The sequence below is a fragment of the Ixodes scapularis genome, unplaced genomic scaffold, assembly GCF_016920785.2.
Source record: "Ixodes scapularis isolate PalLabHiFi unplaced genomic scaffold, ASM1692078v2 PGA_scaffold12__126_contigs__length_90152505, whole genome shotgun sequence".
NCBI classification, from domain to species: Eukaryota; Metazoa; Arthropoda; class Arachnida; order Ixodida; family Ixodidae; genus Ixodes; species Ixodes scapularis.
In genome coordinates, this window is record NW_024609838.1 from 3070110 (window position 1) to 3088666 (window position 18557).

The 18557-nt window shown below is 47.5% G+C and overlaps 1 protein-coding gene across 1 annotated transcript in view; it reads left to right on the forward strand.

The window, feature by feature from the left end:
* Positions 1 to 568: 568 nt before the first annotated feature.
* LOC8024166 (tyrosine-protein kinase SYK) overlaps positions 569 to 18557 on the forward strand; it is a 99906-nt gene continuing 81917 nt past the window's right edge. The window contains exon 1 of the mRNA XM_042289305.1: positions 569 to 635. Coding sequence (XP_042145239.1) covers positions 625 to 635 — 11 coding nt within the window. The 5' untranslated portion in view covers positions 569 to 624. The remainder of the gene's footprint in view (positions 636 to 18557) is intronic.

Genomic DNA, 18557 nt, shown 5'->3' on the forward strand with positions numbered 1-18557 from the left:
TGCTAGGCGGCACCGGTGTGCCCGGATTTTGAGGGTGTCTCCCCTCAACCGTTAGATCGGGGGCTCGTATTGCATGGACATGGCTCCGTGTATTTCTGGTTTTTTTCTTTTTCCCCGCAGATTCGCTGTTTTTCGGTGTTTATATTTAGTGCCGGCTAAAGAATTCGGTGTTTATCGGGTCCTACGGGGTCGCACAACAACTTCTTGCAGACATGTTTGAAGTCCACACACGTATGAAGCGAGCATGCTTTAGAACCGTCCCTAGCTTCTCGTATGATGCATGACTCAGCACGAGCAGTGACCATTGCTTTTTCGAGCCCGCTCTAACCCACTATCCTCCTCACCGCGTCACTACGCACGCTTGCGCAGTGTGCCACCATTCTGAGCAAGTGGCTTCCGTCATTAATAAACAGCAAACGCTGTCGGTGGTTTTCTTTGAGTTGCTGTTACTCTTAAATGCAGGCTCTCTGGGCGGTGGCGCCGCCGCGCGCGCCCTCTGGCCGCGATTTTGGCGCCACCGCCGCGCGAGCCGCGGGCTCGAAACCCGGGGAGGGTTCGGGCTCCGGAGAAACGGCCGCATGCGAGAGTTCGGAGTCTAGGAATGAGGCACCGCGTCGCCGCGCCATGACCATCCGGTGAGTGGAGACGCCGAACGCTCCGTCCTGGGACACGCCCGAATTTTTCCCTCTTTTTTTTTTTTGGCCCGCGTTAGGTGTTTTTTGGGGGGCTGCTCGCTTGCGCGTTCAAGGCAATGTGTTTTTGCTTCTGTTTTTTGTTTTTGTTTGTTTGTTGGCGACAAGGGTCCCATGGGTTGGTAAAAGGGTGTTCCGCGTCGCCGTTGTTCGTCGTGTTGTTGTACGATTTCTGTATTTAAAAATTCAGGAGGCAGAGAATGAGACGCAGCGTGAGCCTAGACCCGGTATTGTGGAGACAGCATTTTCGTGCTTCGAGGGACGGGCATACGAGAACAAACGAAGGGGTGAATAGGGAAAACATTAGGTGGAATTAACCTTTTTTTTATAGCGAGCGAAAAAACCCGATAGGGAACGAGGGAACATTGCATGCTGGCGTTGGCGTCCTTGGTTAGAGAGTCGCAGACGGAAGCACTGTTACGGGTATACTAACAAAATTGAAAGAATGGTTCTCTTGCGTTTCATGCTCTAATTCCTGGTTAAAAAAACAAACAAAAAAACATAGAACTTCAGTGTGACATAGATGTTTACGGGCGAAACAAACGGTTGCTTGATGAGTGTAAATGTTCACGATACTATTTATTGTCACGCGATAAGAAGATATGGCACGGTAGGTGACAGTAAAGCGCATTCTATAATTAGGACCTAAAAACAAGTAACCATAATATTCTGTGACAACAAATTACTCTCGCGTTTAGTTAACAGCCGAAAAACATGTACTCAAACTCCGTCTATTCTATTCCGCTTCGTTGTCGGTGCGAGCGAAGCCGACGCCGCGAACACGAGCGTGTTATTTCGAACGACGCTTTCACTTCACGTGCTGCTCGAAGCGTCGCGCTCGCTCTTGTAGCCTCTCCTTCACTCGCACATCCGGTGACACAAAGTGTAAAGCCTTGAAATATCGAGACAATAGAACCTTTTTACTGTTCACAAACATGAACCTTTGCTTGCGTTCTAAAAGACTTTTGGACGCTACGTCTTTGCAAGCCTTTCTATAGCTTGCATGTGTGACCAGTGCTAGAAAGCACCAATGCTGCGCGGACCACAAAGTTGGTATCTTAGCGAAGGCCTTCGGCTGTGCGATTTAACGTCCTGAAGGAGACAAGTTGGTCTACAAGGATATTCGAATCATTTGAACAGATCTCGCGCTTCTGGGTTGTGTTTTGGTGTTCTTCCCGAGAACTGGTGGTTAAATGTCGTTTCATCGACGTTTCAAGCATTCTTTTTATGAAATTCGCTAAGACGTCAAACATTGAAGCGCAGCCTAATAACGTTTGCAAAAAAAAAAAAAAAAAAAAGTTTATAATTAGTGACAAGATGAGAATGCCGCAGCGTCTGTTTGGAGTGCCCGGTCTCTCCAGCACTCGGTTGTTACCTTCCGCCATGCTTGGGAGGCTCTTGCACGATCGAGGCTCACATGACGACCAAGCATTGTCGAAAGTCTTAAACCGTTTGCAAAAATGAAAAAAAAAAAGTCTATGGTTAGTCACAAGGTGAGAGTGCCATTTTCGGACACCCGGTCTCGCCAGCACTCGGTTGTTGCCTTCCGCCATGCTTGGGAGGCTCTTGCACGATCGAGGCTCACAAGACGACCAAGCATTGTCGAAAGTAGGAGCTCTGCTCTCGCAGCTAGGATGCTAAATGACCTTACTGCCGTTCGATCTCGCCCCGTCAGTAACTTTAGACCCTTCCAGAAACGGGCCTTTTGGCCGGTGCTAGGAGCCGCGAAGATCCACTGACAGAATGAGAACAAGAGGGCGTCTTTTTTCGATTTCCCCGCATATCCGGCACGCGATCGTCGCCTTCCGTGGTGCTTCGATCGCGCTTGTGCGATCGCGGCTCACTATATAGACGCGCTGGAAGCCGGGCAACCGCAGGAACTCGTTTTCACGAGCAGCCCCACTTCCGAGATATAAATTCGCGCTTTGTTCCTCAATTCCAACCGAAGAAACTGCCCACGCAATGTGATTGCTTTTTCGGACCTGTGGTGCCGTTTGCTTTTTAGTGGAAGAGGATTGAGTTTATCGCCTCAACGTACATTTGTAGTTTCTAATTCTTTCTCGGACGCAACGAACGTTTGAGTAGTATTCATTGTCTCCTTGTTGAGTATCGGTAATGTGATCCCCAAACGTGCCACTTAAAATCGACCGCATACTAAAGCCGCAAACATACTTATCACAAATCATTAAAAAAAAACACTGTGTTCACTGTAAACATTATGACGGAATACTCTGCGGACTCACCACACGCATGATCATCTATTGCTCTGTACATATGTGTGCTTCGTACATGTATGCAAAAGATTTTTTTTTTTCTTTATGACTAGCGTGACGGTCATAGAAGCAAGGGATGAATGGTAGTTAATGGCTAAACCCTTCGTAGCGGGCGGTAGCTTGCGCCACCTAACCTAAGTCTAAAAAGGCGCCTCAGACTGTATGCAGACGGTCTTTTGTACGAGGTGCTTAGCAGTTGTGCCTGCGGCTTAAAAGAACGGTGCAACGCAAAACAGAAGCAGCTTACCTTGCGTGCATATACTTCTCGTGTACGTCCGTTATAAGAGAGAAAGAGAATTAGTTCGCCCCTTCATTATAAGTAAAAAAAAAAAAGACAAAATACGAGGAGAGAAATCTGTAGGATTGCGACTGCAACGTTTAGCGTTCATCGCTTCGCAAGGCGTGCCTCACCGACGCGATACACGAAAGTGGGAAACCCTATTGAAGACTTGAAGACAACGCGTTACCAGTAACACATTAGTTGTACGTGGTTACTTTTGTTTTTGTTTTTTTTTGTAACGAAGTAACGACCTGGCTATTTTTTTAAGAAAATGGACGAGGAACGTAATGTCGTTCCTTTTTGTTGAGGTAACGCGTAACGATATTTGGCCACTTCTGGAGGTCAACGTGTACGACACAAGCATGGCCGACCCAGTTCTCGTTTCCAGGCCGCGCCTGTAATTCGCACAACGAGAAAACGCTAACATTTTTTTTTTTTTTTTTACGAAATAGTTACACATGAAGGACAGAACACAGACAGCCGCATCTTCCTAAGTCGGCTGTAAACAAGTTGCGCTCGAGGCATGTCACTATAACCGTACGGCTATTCCCGAATGGACGCGTTAAAAAGCGAGGAATTATTAATGACGGCAAATGGTATAAGCGGTTATTGCTTCATAAAAGAAACGCCAAATTCAGGAAAACGAGAACATGACGCGTTACTTTCCAGTTGAGGTCTCGCGTTTCATTTTACATCGCGGTAACGAGTGTCGCATTTACGTACTTGGTTTCTTTTTGAGTGTGCGACGAGTACACAGTAACCTGTACGCGTATGGATGATGGTTGCGTTGACGGTGAATTATAGGTATCACGATTTGGAATTGTTGCGCAGTTCGCCGCGCAAATATTTACACTTATTAAAAAAAAAATCCCGTCGTGCGCGAGAGAAGTTAAAAGAGAAGGATTTACGTTTTCCGTGGCACCAACAGAGAGTTGAGAAGGGAGTAAACATTTTGTCTCGAAACTCGAAATAGGATTTGACTAGACAGCGATCTCTGTGCGCTTTAGATGTTGTTCTTTGATCGGAGAGCCTGGATCGAAGAGAGGCATCTCAAACCGTGGGAATCTTTCGTAATTTAGTGGCAGACGCCTCCACCGAAGATTGATCGAAAGTGCGCATGCGGTGCGTTTTGAGTCAAAGAGGAGGAAGGCAAGCGCAAGGGCGGAAGTGTTTGCAGACGAGGCGATGAACCGTTGCACTTTCACGCAGCAACTTAATCGCACAAACGCAATTAAAAAAAAACAAAAAACATGTATCTTTGACGAGGCAGTTGGACACTTTTTGTAATCTAAGTTGTCTGCTTCGCAAACTTCCATCGAAGAAAAATGGGATATGCAATCAATAGTTTCGGTTTCCAAATACATTATAGGGACGGGTTATAGTGGAAAGTAACTTAAAATTGATTAAAATTGGCTTCTTTAAGGAGAGTGTAATAATTCTGAATTTTTGCTTTATGTCGGCACCGTAAAAAAAAAAAAAAAAAAAAGCTTTAGGGGGAAATTTAAAAAAAAAGGTTTTGTAGAACCGTTTTTACTTACTTTACGTTGAGTGAATGCACAGTATGGTGTAGCATCACACTAGAAGTCACAAAACTGCTATATATAAGAGAAACGACCGCGTTATATTCGTTACAAATAACTACGCCACGACGACTGCCGCGGTCGTCACGACGTTCCAACTCCACGGCTGCCGAAGCTTCCGTTGAACTGTCAAGCTGTTGTGCGGCCTGCAGCATGGCACAGACGTGCACCACACCCGCCACCACTGCCATCACACCACCAGGATTCGCGGTCGGCGGCGATATGACGCTTCTATAACGCCACAAGGCGAAACGCGAGGGACCGCGTTTTCTTTTTAAGATGCGGTAAGAGCACCATTCGTAAACACGATCCAGCCACCGTAACACCATTGTAGCTCTCTCCGTTCACCTGATTGAATGCGACCAACCGTCCAGACTAACTCTTCAGACACCCCGCAACGAAGTAACCGTCTAAGATCTCTTCTCTTACACACACACACGCACACGCGCGCGCACAAACACACGCACACACACGGCAGTCTCGCGAACGGAGCGATTCGACGCTAAGAAGGGAGGGGAGGCAACAGCGCGTAAAAGAGAAGGCCGAATGTTGAAGGCCGGTCGACCGAGTGCCCAGTCTTGCCGCAATTCCCGTGGCCGTCAGAAATCTCGTTCTTCGCTCGCTTCCACGCTCAAGAGATGAGGATCCTTTTCCCCCGAGGCAGACCCGGGCTGCCCGAGTGAATCGTTCAATCCATTCTTCCGCCGCGTCTATGAATATTTCCGCCCTTTCTAGTTTTCCTCAGCCCTCGACTTTGTTCTCTTCCTTTCACGTTCTTGCGCTAGTGTACCTTTTGCATCGACGGCCGTCCTCTCTTTTGTGTGTCTCTGTGTGTGTGTGTTTTTGTTCTTTTTTGTGCGTATGTGTAGATTCTTTTTTGCATGGGCGACCTTATTCCTTCAATCGACTCGCCGCTCTCCGAGTCCAATCGTCCGGGCACGCGAACAAGGAGCGGGCGAGCGCGCGGAGCCGAAGAGAACCCCGCAAATCGAACATTTCATACGACGGATCGTCTCGTATATATGAGGGTTTGTTGCGTCGTTCGAACGGTTCTCTGGGACAACGGTGACTCCGTTATGAGCCGCACTTACACGCGAGGCAAAGTACGTCCGAGTGTTTTCAGTGCTGCTGCTGCGAATTTGATGGACGCGAGATTTTCTAAAGTGTACGGGATGGATCCCAACGCCGTGAAACGAGCCGGAAAAAAAAATCGGCGCCTGCACGCAGAAAGCTCAAACTTTCATTAAATGTGCGTTTGGGTGGTGCGTATTACCTGGTAAATATCCAAGGCCTATTTTTGTTTTCTCAGGAGAAGTAATACCGAGAAAGCTTGCGATAGTCAACGGCGAACTGGTTCGAAAGGCCGAGTTAGCGATGGTAGTGACTTGTGGCGCCACCTGCCCACACCGTAAGAGATAGGCGTAGCGAGCAGACGACGCGCTTTGTTGTCTGCTCGCGCGACGTCGCGGTAGTCGTCGTCTTTCTCTCCGTGTAGACTTTTCCAAGTCTATCAGGCGCTGTAGTACAGGTGTGAATTTCTATAGGTTATAGCCAGTGACAAGTTATGAAATGCAGTACGTGAACGCTTTGCACTTCTTACGATATGTCAGGATTATCAAAGCATGAAATGCTTTTTAGCGCTACCCCCAATCCCGAAATTTGCTCCGTCCGTCCGAGCATTTTCCGCTAAATTTAGCGGGGAAAGTGTCGTCACGTGACGTCACTTGGCTACACGTGAGCTACAAACCTTGGTAAAATTGATGGCTCGTGACTTAGATACGTCGAATCAGTTTCCCCGCTAAGTTCAGCGGGAGAATTCACACTTCGCGGCCAAGACGTCAATTCCGTTTCCCCGGCTAAAATTAAGCGGGAAATTGACGTCACGTGACCAGTACGCCAATTCGGTTACCCGCTAAATTTAGCGGGAAAATTCCCGTCTCGTGACCTGGACACCGATCCAGTTTCCCCGCTAAATTTGGCGGGGGGCAATCGACGTCACGCGACCACACCTCACGCGACCTGCACAACCATTCAGTTTCTCTCTAAATTTAGCAGAAAAATATACCTCACATGACACGGTTTCTCTCATCCATATCCTTCGCCGATTTCCTATAACGCATTTCACGCATTATATATATCAACCTATAAAGGTAAATGGTCGCTGCCATTTTTTTTTTTTAATGTTTATTCTCCTTGGTTCGAGACTGCATGTTTGGCTTTCCTCGACTCATGCCCTAATCTCATTGGTTGCGGAGCAATAATAAGCTATTTATGATTGGTCACGCGCGCGTTTCTTAAATTGTCGATTACTATATGTAGTAACCGTAGTAACCGACAGTTTAAAAAAACACGGGGGCAGACCAAACGCTGGTAAACTAGCCTTTGACTGCGCTCTGACTTGAGGCAAAACGAAGCGTACTAACTAGCTTGGTACTGACGGAAAATAAATACGCCAGGCTACAGTCGTATTGCCACCCCGACAAGGGGGAAGCGGTAGCCTGTTTTGAACTATAAAGACAGGGGGAGAGGCAGAATACGGTCACTGTTGCGCTATACGTTCTCCTGCAATGTGTTGGACGGCAATTACGCGGAGGTGATTGCACGAATGCTTGTTCCCATAAACAAGTTGAACCATGGAGATGGTCTTGCCATATGTCGGAACGCAACGACAGATCACGAAGTGCTGACGCAAAACAGTAAGGTTTATATAGCCACGTGTACTCGTGCCCGTGCCTCCCCCCCAACGCTCTCAAAGAGCTACTTTTTTTCCCCCTTGAATCAACCAACAATCTTTCATACAATTACTTCCACGATCACCCACTCCACGTCTCCCCCAACTCCTATCACGGCTATGTTTACTTCCCCCGCCCCCATTAGCCCATTCGATCGTTCAATCGTCCTAACGGACCACCAGCAACTCGAATATACCGAAAGTCGTCGTTCTGCGGATCCCCCCTTCCCTCGCACGAACTGCCTAAAGCCGGCGCCACGCTGATATTACAACATACAAGAGACAGACTGCAACCACTGTGTTAGGCGTGTTTCTTTAGAGCATAACAGTCCTGTCAGATTGATCATGCGTAAACTGCCTGCAGGAATCTTCAAAGTGTGTATATGTATATGAACCAAAAAGTGCTTTCTAACATGCGTGAGGCGTTGTCCGCAGATCCATCTGCGGCTTCAGAGAGCTACGTTTTTTCTTTTCAGTGTGTGTGTGTTTTATTTTGTATCAACCACCAATCTCTCATTCAATTACATCCTCGTTCACTCACTCGATCTCCTTCGCCAAAAAAGCCTATCACGGTGGATGTTTATCCCCCACCCCCAGATAGCCCATTCGATCATTCAATCGTCCTAACGGACCACCAACTCGAGTGTATATACCGACAGTCATCGAGGGTATCACCCCTCTTCCCTCCCCCGAAGGAAGCCACCCGGCTCCAAATTGATCGGATCAGCGCGGCAGACACTCATCAAAGGACGAGAGCTGGCTTCCCGTCGCGCGAGCTGCAAATGGCTCCGCGTTTCCTCTTCACGATGTAATTACCGACGCCGAGACGAATCTCTGCCCTGCTTAATTGGCGCCGCGTGCACAGCTAACGCCCGCCACCGCCGCGCTGACGCCGTTGAGGCGACGTTGTCGTCTCACTTTTCGCGGGACATGTTTCGACGAGGAAGGGAGGGTCGTGGGCTTCGTAATGCTCTTCACCCGAGGTTATCTAACCCACGCAAACGAGGCTGCTTACCTGGCGTTATCTAACCCACGCAAACAAGCGTAATCTGGCTTGCCTATTATAAATCGTTCCTGAAAAGGGCTTCCGGAAAAACCACCCAGGGTGGTTCAGAGGTAATGCGGAGCGAAAATTCGTCTGCTTATTTTGCAGAGCCTGGCATGACGTGAGAACGCCGATCTCTGATTGGCTCTGATTGAAGGATAGTGGGTAGACCTCCAAGGCATGCTTAGAGCTCTACCCACTATCCTTCAATCAGAGCCAATCAGAGCTCGGCCTTCTGACCTCACCGTAACCCCTGCAAAAAGAAGCAGACGAATTTGCGCTCCCGCATACGTCACACAAAAGACAGTCTGCAAACACTGTCCGAGGCGTGTTTCTTGCCTCCTTTCCTTTTCTAAACTTCGGCTAGGTGGCGCAATCTGCCGCCCCTTACTAAAGGTATAGCCATCAACATCTATCTATCCATCCTTCCCTGTATGGCCATCCTGCGAACCACATTAATCATACAAAAAAAAAAAAAAAAAAAAAAAAAAAACGTTTTGCAGACAATTTGAAGTATGGATACGCATGGAGTAAACGTGATTCGAAACGTGCGTGATGTCTGTCCGCAGATAATGCTGTCAGTTGCAGACTCTATGGGCTTTTTATAAAGGTACGGAGTCGGGATGCTCAGGTGTGTCGTCTTGCTCCGTCGCGCAGGGCTGTTTTCGACGTTTCTGGTAAAACGTTAAAAAACGTTTACTGCCACGGCCAAAAAATGCTTTTAGGCAGCAACGCGGCTCAAGTGTCGTAAACCTGACGCCTAACTTTTTTTATTTTCTTTTGTGGTTCTGGGTGCAACATTACGCGTCTTGTGGGAAAGCTATTAGTCTTTGCGCGCTAGCGTGAAAGTCGACGGAAAAGATGAAAAAAAAAAATGTATTTATAAAAGCCGTTTTCGTCGCTGCAAAATTAAACGTGAATCCCGGACGCTGTGAAAAGGTTTTCTTTCTGGAGCTCCTGGCTGGCAACGACGCGTGCTGCAATTAGTTGTAATTAACCCAATTTTCGGGGGAAGTCTAGAGCGTTGAGAGCGAGGTGTATGTATACGAACGAATGCGTGTTGGCGCTTGTGTTCCCCAAAGTGTTGAAACAAGAAGCGCCTTTAAATATTTAGGAAATTACATCCGGAAAGGACTTAATACAGGAGCGAACGTCTGACTTCTTAGCGGCGCAAACGGTCATAAGAAGATGTTTATTTTCCGTTTGTTTTGTTTGTAACTTTACAATGGGAGTAGCCGATAGAACTCTCCCGAAATTAAGATATATTTTTTGTTCTTCAAATATTTACGGGAGTTAAAAAAATTCTTCTATTTTTCTTTTCAAAACACGGGATTTCTTTTTTTTTTTTTTTGTAAGATAGTTTGAAAGGAGGCTTATTAGAACACTGTCACCTCATTCATTTTTGTTTTCTGCAAGTGTATGGCAAAGAAATGTATTTCCAAAACACAACTGCACCCGTTTTTTGTTGTTTTTTTCTTTGCCGTGTGCCACTTTTTTTATTGGACGGAACTAACGCCTTTCAACGGCTTCTAGCTGTTTTAAATAGTTTCTAGCCTCCACGGTTTTGACAAAAATTCTGCGGTTGCCCTTGAAAACAGTTTATAAAGAAAGTAACCTAACTGGTGGTGCATGATGTCTTTTTTTTTATATATAATTGTTTTGAAGCGATGAGAACCGGTTGATGTACGAGATGTGTACCTGATTGATTACCAATTTCCTTTTTTTTCACTTGAGATACCGGTCACTTAAAAGTCTATACATACTAGGGACGTCCCAAAAGTTCTCGGTCTGACACAGGATTGCGAGGACAAACACGAAACTTTAATTTAGCACATTGGAACTTCTTAAGATTCGCGACTTCCTGTGGCGGCCGCCAACAAGTGGCACTGCGGACAGTCGACCTAAAGCAAATGAAGTGAAGGCACGTTCGGTGATTGGATATTTGTCTCGGAAGGGCCTGGCTCCAGCAGGCATCCACGAAGACATGGTGGCGACGTAGGCACATGATGCCCCGTCCCTCAACACGATGAAGAAGTGGACCGCGAAATTCAATCGAGGATGGAAAAGCCGCAAGGACGGCATCTGTTTTAACAGGCCTGTGGAAGTGATCGCGCAAGAAAACATCGACCGTGTGCACGATGAGGTAATGGCAGATGGCCGAGTAAAACTTCGGACCATTGCACAGGTCACACGCATCTCCAAAGCCACAGCTCAGGGCGTCTTGACCCGACATCTTATGCGCAAGGTCTCCGCCAGATGGGTTCCAAGTTTGATCTCCTGTGACCGCAAACACCCCCGCTGTATTACATCCAAGGACAATCTTGAGCTGCTCTGGACAGATTACGCAGCTAAGGTTCGGCGCTCGATTTGAGACTGTGGACGCAACCTGAGCTCACAATTTCCGACCCTACATCAAGGCCCAGTCTAAACAGTGTAAACCTCCTCTCCACCCCCGAAGAAGGCTCGATATGTTCTGACAACATGAAATTCAATAACCACGTTGTTGTTGTTTTTTTTTGTTTTTTTTATACTTTGAAGGTTTGCTGTTTAGCGCGATTACTTTCGGAGAAGGCACAGCATGACCGGAAACTATTACGCAACCCCGGTTCATCGCCTGTGGGATGCGATCAAGGTCAAACGTCGCGGTCTGCTCCGGAAGGGGGTGCTGTTCCATCAGGACGCTGAGGGGATAACTGCCATCCCCTCCAGCGGCTTTCCTGTGGGCAACCATCCACCGTATTCGTCAGATGTCGCCTCGTCAGACTTTCATCTCTTCCCCCGGCTGAGAAAGAAACTTTCTAGTCTCTTTTTCGGTGATGATGACTTCATTGATGCTGTGACCCGCACTTTAGAGGACCAAACTTCAGATTTTTTCCCCAGTGGGTCCAGGCACTGGAGCACAGTTAGGCGAAATGTGTGAACCCTAAAGGAAACTTACGTCAAGAAGCGACATACGTTAATTCACCCATGTCGCCTTTTTCTGGGTCAGGCCGAGAACTTTGGGACGCCACCTGCTATGTCCACCTTTTCGACAAACCCTCCAGGGACCGAATGTCCCTGCACCACCTGTGTTGTACATGCCTCGCTGAAACCACTTTTTGCAAGTGCCTCACACCATCACCTGGACAGTTACTTCCAGCTTATTAGTAACCACGAAATAGCGCTCTTGAGCAGATTTTTCCATTCCACCGAGCAGGTGATAACCTCTGGGGGACGGTCAGACCCTACCCATGCACAACCAAATGTCCGACTGGTCACACGACGTGTCACAAAGATGGCGGTACCCGACCAGGCGACGGTCAATCGCTGCGTTTTGTGCACTCACGTGAGGTCCGATCGGGTTCGGCCGTCTTTCTCACACGTCGTACAATCAGTCGGACGTTTGGTAGGGCATGCATAGGTATGACCTGAACGAGCCCTCAGTGGTTATCGCCAATAAGGTTGCTTAAAAAGAATCCCCGCGACGACGCCATTTTGCGGTCATTGATAAGCTGGAAGCAGCTGTCCAAGCGTGGGTGTGAAGCACTCCCAAAAAGTCGTTCCTGCAGGGCAGTGAGAGACTGCCACATAGGTAGGTGGTGCAAGGACATTAGGCTTTAGGGAGAGCCTGCCGAGAAGGTAGACAATTTTGAAGACTTCTAAGGGACCGGTATCTGCAGCAAAATAATAAGTTTTAAACCAATATGGTACGCCACTTGTCGTGAAAAAACACACACAAAAAACATGCCTGTCTTTTTGTTGTGGTTCGCTGTAGACTACGTTAAACGCAATAGCATTGGCTTGTCTTTTACGAATGCTTGTTTCCCGCTGGCCAAGCGTCGCACACTGTTTCTTCCGACGTCGTTCCGGCCGTCGTGCACGGTCATAGTCAGCATGTTACCGCTTCTGTTTCAGCTATCTCCTCCGCAATCCGTTTCTTCCTCTTAATAGAGTCTTTTCAATACACCATCAAGCAACACTGGCGGCCGCCATTGCTTACCAGACTTAGGCTAGATGGCGCAAGCTACCGCCCGTTACAAAGGGTATAGCCATTGACATCCATCCATTCATCCATCCATCCTTGGGCACGAATCACGCGATTGGATCCGAGTCTTCGCCGAACGCTGACGCAACGCTCGTGGTCTAATACCTGCTTCGCGCGGTCGAAGCACGGTGGAAGGCAACGAGCGCGTGACTCAGGCCGGGCACCCGAAAGAGCCACTCTTTCGTTCGCCTCTCGTCAGGAACTTTTCACGGCTTGCACGTGACGTCTGTGCACCATGCTGGTGATCATTCCTACTTGTTTTTGGTTGATTGATTGACATATTTTACTGTAACGCAAGGGTCAAGGTGGTTTGGGGCCAAAGGTGATTAAAATCAAACCACCAATACCGCGGACCGGCAGCAGACTTTGCAAATTTGACACGGAAACGAACGGGAACCAGTATGCACAGCACAGCTTATGATGTTACTGCTCTACATTACAAGCAGACATGTACACGCTACCCCCAAAAAGTAACTATAAATACCGTCACTCGCTCAGAAAAGAACCAAATACGTTGCTCGTTACCGATTCTCAGAAGGAACGAGTTACTTTACCTCAAAGGCAGCGAGTTACTTTTCTCGTTACTTTGGTGACCAAATACACAACTGCTTTTATTTCGTGGCTTATTCTTTTCCTTTCAGTAGTCGTTGCAGTTAAGCAGTGCCTGTCTTTGGACGTTTTTATGAGTTTTTTTCCCCCGCTTCATTGAGGGTAGAACTCCGGTGACGCTGAAGAGTCGTTCTACTGGCGCCCTCAATGAACAGCAGTGTTGTGCTTTAGAATGATCAGGTGAATCAGGCATTCCCTCTCTCTTCTGTTCTATCTGCTTCTTCTAAAATGACAGCGGGTTATGTGCATTCCCGCGTTGGCAACCTCCGGGCTTACATTCGCTCTGCACACGATTCTAGAAGGTTCAACCGACGAACCTTATTGTGTTCTCTGGGTGAAGGCCATTCCCGGCTGTAGAGTTCGACTGACGTGTTCAGCGATAACCGTTGATACACTTTTCATACTGTTTAGTTGTTTTTCGGGTCGCCCATCCGCCTTTGTCGCAATAGATGCATATTAAGGTTAGATATCAAACCAGGCTGTTTAAACGGTGCTGTACGTTGATCCTCAAAAGTAACAAAACACCGTTACTCGTAACTTGGCCTTAGAAGTAACTAAGTATGTTACCCGTTATCGAAGAAAGTAACTAGGTAGAAGTAACTCGTTACTAGGAACAAGTTACGTACATGTATGATTACAGGTGAGTAGATCACCTGTAATCAGACTTGCATCTAATTATATCATTATAATACCCTAGTTACACTAGCGTTTCTTTACACTAAAAACAACAAAAAAGAAGTTCATTTTATTTTCAATGAAAAGTGTGCATATAATTCGTTTGCATCGCTGTTTACAAAAAAAAATAATGTGACATCAGTTTTGGTTTCGTTTCAGTTTCAGCTGTGACCCTTGACACGCGTCTCAATGCGGAGCGCCAGTTCGTCTGCATCTTTGCAGGGGTTCTGGTGACGTCAGAACGCCGAGCTCTGATTGGCTCCGATTGAAGGATAGTCGGTGGACCCTGAAGGCAAGCTGCCTTGAGGTCAACGTTATTAGATTAGCTCACTGACGAAACTGCTCATAGACGCTGCATGCACGGACAGTACCCCCCCTCACTCACCACGACTCGCCAAGCGTCGCTCGACGCGCCGCCGGACGGCTACTTTGGTAACTGCAGCGTATTCTATATTCTATGGGAATCGGGCACGGTGAAATCGGGTCGGGATCGCTACGTACGTTTCGAAGCACGGCGTCTAGATGGCGCTTCATCTCTGCTCTTTGGAACGCACAGTTATGAAACGAAAATCTAGATGGCGCTTCGAACGACACTTGGCGGATTGAAGTGAGTGAGGGGGGTACCCCCTTCCGCTTGAGTTCCACGACTGAGATAATCTAGTAACGTTGCTTGAGGTCTACCCCCTATACTTCTATTGGAGCCAATCAGAGCTTGGCACCTTTCTGACGTCACCGCAACTCTTGAGTGAGAAGCAGGCGACATGCTCTCCGCACAGGAAGCAAGCGAGTCGGCTGCGTCGCGGCGGTCGCCTATTGTTCGTCGCCACCTAGCGGTAGTTCGCGCAGAATCATCGGAAAGCAGTGGCGACAAACAGCACAGCGGACAGTGTCCCCGTCGGAGTTTAGGGGGATTACGAATCCGGAAAGCTTCTTCGGTAGCCGGAGCAGAATCATCGGGCGGAAGCGATGGCGACAAGCAGCAGAACGGAGAGTGTTCCCGTGGTGATTACGACGGGGTTTAAGGTGGTTACGAATCCAGAAAGCTCCTTCCGTGCTGCTAATATGGCGAAGGGAAAACTCCTTTACGAATCTGTTCACATGTACAAAGTGAAGAAGGTCCGTTTCGTTGGTCAAGCGGATGTCACGGCGCGCTCTACTTCGCAGACAAAATTGAGCGCGCCCGCCAAGAAACTTTGAGCTTCGCGTAATTTGATGAGAAAGCTTTCTTAGTTGGCGTTGAGTGGACTGCGCTAATTATGTACGTTTATTGCTTTCTGAATCAACTTGACAATGAATGGGCGATTGTTTTCGCGCCTTTCTGCGATTCCCCCTACCGCACTATCTTCCTGTAGGCTGATGGAAACATCCAAGGGTTGGCTTGGGTGGACGACCGCATTCCGCTTCTCGATTCCGGTGAAGTATTTGCTGCATATTTTAGAGCTTGCCGTAGGTGTCCATGTTGTTCTGTCACTGCTAGAATAGAAAAAAAAAGTTGATTGTATTATTTGTCAAGAGCTTAAAGCAAAGCGCGAAATGCAAAATAAGAAACGCCACTTACCTGCATCGACGCACACGTCACACACGTCGCACTCAGGTCGCGCGTCGCACTCCGCCACGTACGGCTTCGAAGCGAAACCGTAGAACTTCGTGCTGTGCGCGCTCTTTTACGTACTGTAGCAGCCGACAACGCAGCAAGTGTTGTGGCTTTCTAGGTGTGGAATAGCCCTCAGAAATTACAGCGCTAACCCGCTACAACGCACCACCAACGCGGCGACTGGCAGAAGGTCATCGATGCAACGGACTCGTTTGCCGCTAGGGGCACCCTGGTCGGGATTGAATTAGATCCACTCGGTTCCTAGTGGGGTTGTTAGGCCTATGGTCCGTGTAACACCGGACAACTTAGTTAATCTCAATGACAGTTGAGGGATGCCAACTATCGTTGGCTTAATGACAGTTAAGAGCGCTAGTGTAACTGGGGTATTAGACATATTAACATATATGTTTATCTTTTATTTTTCTTTAATGGTACACGGGAGAGCGATACCACCTAGAAAGCAAAGCTTGTGCCTCCCCCCAAACACACACAGACAACGTCATCACTTGTAATACCTGCAGCGCCGCCCACCTGGCGTCAGCATCGCCGCCAGCTCGTCGCGAGCAGCCGTAGCCTCCTCTATCCTCACAAAGCCTGGCAGTTCGCCGACGGAGCCATAAAGTGCCGGGTCGCAGATTTAGAACGCGAGGATATGGTAGCACAGAGCATCAAAGAGCCATTTGTCGGGGAACCTGGACGTCAGCGCACAGCTTTTGTAGCGGTGAGGACCCGAAACACACTTGTTCGCTCGAGAGAAGTGTGTTTCGGCGTCTTGCCGCAGCGGGGCGCCAGTCACGTGGCTTTCCTCTCATCCGTTGTCTGCCGCTCCACCTTTTCCATTTCGGTTCGACGGATGCTTCTCGTGGCGATCTGACCGTCTATGTCAGTATATAGGAGGCTATGGTGCAGCGGGTCGAAACGAGCGCGACGCTGGCAAGCGACAAAAAGAACGGGGAGGGTGTGAAAAAAATGCTATAGAATAAGCTAGTACCAAGGCGGGAAGTTCGACCAGTCTCGATGGTGTGCGCTTGAACGACGGAACTCAAGATTCCATCCTCTTTCTGTACTTTTGTTTTCCTTTGCTTCCTTATGTTTGCGCCTATGTGGGCACCCGTGTTTTTATGTGTGCACTATAATGCGTGCTCTTCTCTTTGTGTGTGCGCGCGCGCGCGTGTGTGAGTAACACTTCCGTTTAAACTTTTCTCCCGGCTGGATTTCAATTCGACTATCGATCCAAACTGCAGATGGAGGATTAAGATTAGAATGTTCCCGGAAGTGCGAGCTTTCCGGAAGGACAGAAAGAATAATAATAATAAAAAACATATTGTTTTTTTTTTTATGTCTTTCTCATTTTCTATATATATATCTCGCTCATTCTCTTTTTTTTCTCTCTCTCTCTCTTTCTCTGTCTCTCGGGGTTTCTCTAATCTTCTTCGAAAAGGAAATGGGTAGTTACAGCCTGGATTATGGATTGGGGCGCACATTAAAGTTGGCAAATGAAAGCATCGATTTAAAACAATGGTTGATCCTCGATTTTCTTAAAATGATGATGATGAGAAACAGAGCTAAGGATAACTTGAAAAGGAAAAAAAAGGAAGGCAAGAACAAAAATAACTAAATAAGTGAGAACTTTAGAAACGATATGTCTAAAACCCACTGTTTTCCTTCTTAGATTGGTTTAAATCTTAGATTGCTTTAAAGCGGAACAGAAATGGCGACAATCTATTCCGTTAAAATCCAAGAGGTCAAGTCGCGGAGCGCTCGTCCATGTGCTGCCAAAAAAAGAACGAAATTTTTTTTTTTGTTTTACAAATTGGTTTTTTACCCACCGTTACTAAAGCCAAGATCCCGCTGCTGATACATCATAAAAAAAAAAAAGGAAGAACAATATTTGCCGACAATGTTGTTTGAGGCGTGATTCTTCCTTATATTGGTCTGAGGCTAGGTGGCGCAAGCTACCGCCCGTTACAAAGGGTATAGCCATTAATATGCATCCATCCGATCATACAAAAGCGGTATGCAGATATGCATGGAGCAAGCATCTGTCATCGTGTCCACAGCGAACCCCATGACTTTTGTATGGTGTTCGAGCTGTGTTACTGACTACCTTATTGAACAACGTCCTTCCGCGTATTGCATTAAAAAAAAAAAAAAAAGAATGAAGAGAATGAAGCACCGCACCACAAAAATCGTCTAATAACCACCGTCGTTAAGGAAACTTAAAAGAGTCGATGCATCCTATATACGAACTCAACTCTGTTACGTCACTGTGCGGTGGTGGCACGTCGAGCGCACTTCCGGTCTAGGGTTTTGGGCGGAAGGCACCATGCGGGACGTGCATCTCTGCGTTGTTTTGAAAGAAAACAGACAAAAACCTGCCTATTCGACAAAACGCCGCGACGGGGGCTGAACCAAAAGAGTCGAGAACGCTTTGAAGGTCAGTCTTTATGTGATCCGCTCGTCGGAGAACGTGGAAATGTGCCGTGATAAGGGAAAACCAGACGCCTTCGGACCACGGTTGCTTGGGTGGGAAGCAGTTTTGGTTGAATTCACGGATACTTGTGGTTACCAGATTTATTTGTTTTGTTCTAACATGAACGCGGGAAAACCGTCAGGCTGTACGGACCACCTGCGGACTACGTTCGGTGCGTCTTCAAGTTCAGACGGCCGCCTGATCGTTCGATCTGTCGTCTGCTCTTTCAAATGTTTCTGCTTGTCGTCTTTCCTTTTTTTGACGACATCGGCCCGTAGACCAAACTTTGGCCAGATAACTGCGGGAAGAAGTGCAGGCCTCAAAAGATAAAAAAAAAAAAAGGTTTGGTTGGTTAGGGTAGGCAGGAGCTCGGTGTAAACAGTAGATATAAGGAGATGTTGATCATTGTTACCAGCGGCCTTCACCAACTTGTAATCCCTGATTCACTCGGTCCGATTTTGGTAGCGATTTTTAGTATCAACGTCGACCATCTCAGAAACGGGTCACGCATTTGCAGCCCGAGCGACGTCGCGACTGAAGATTCACAGCGGAATCTCAATCTGCGAATCAGGCTTTAGAGT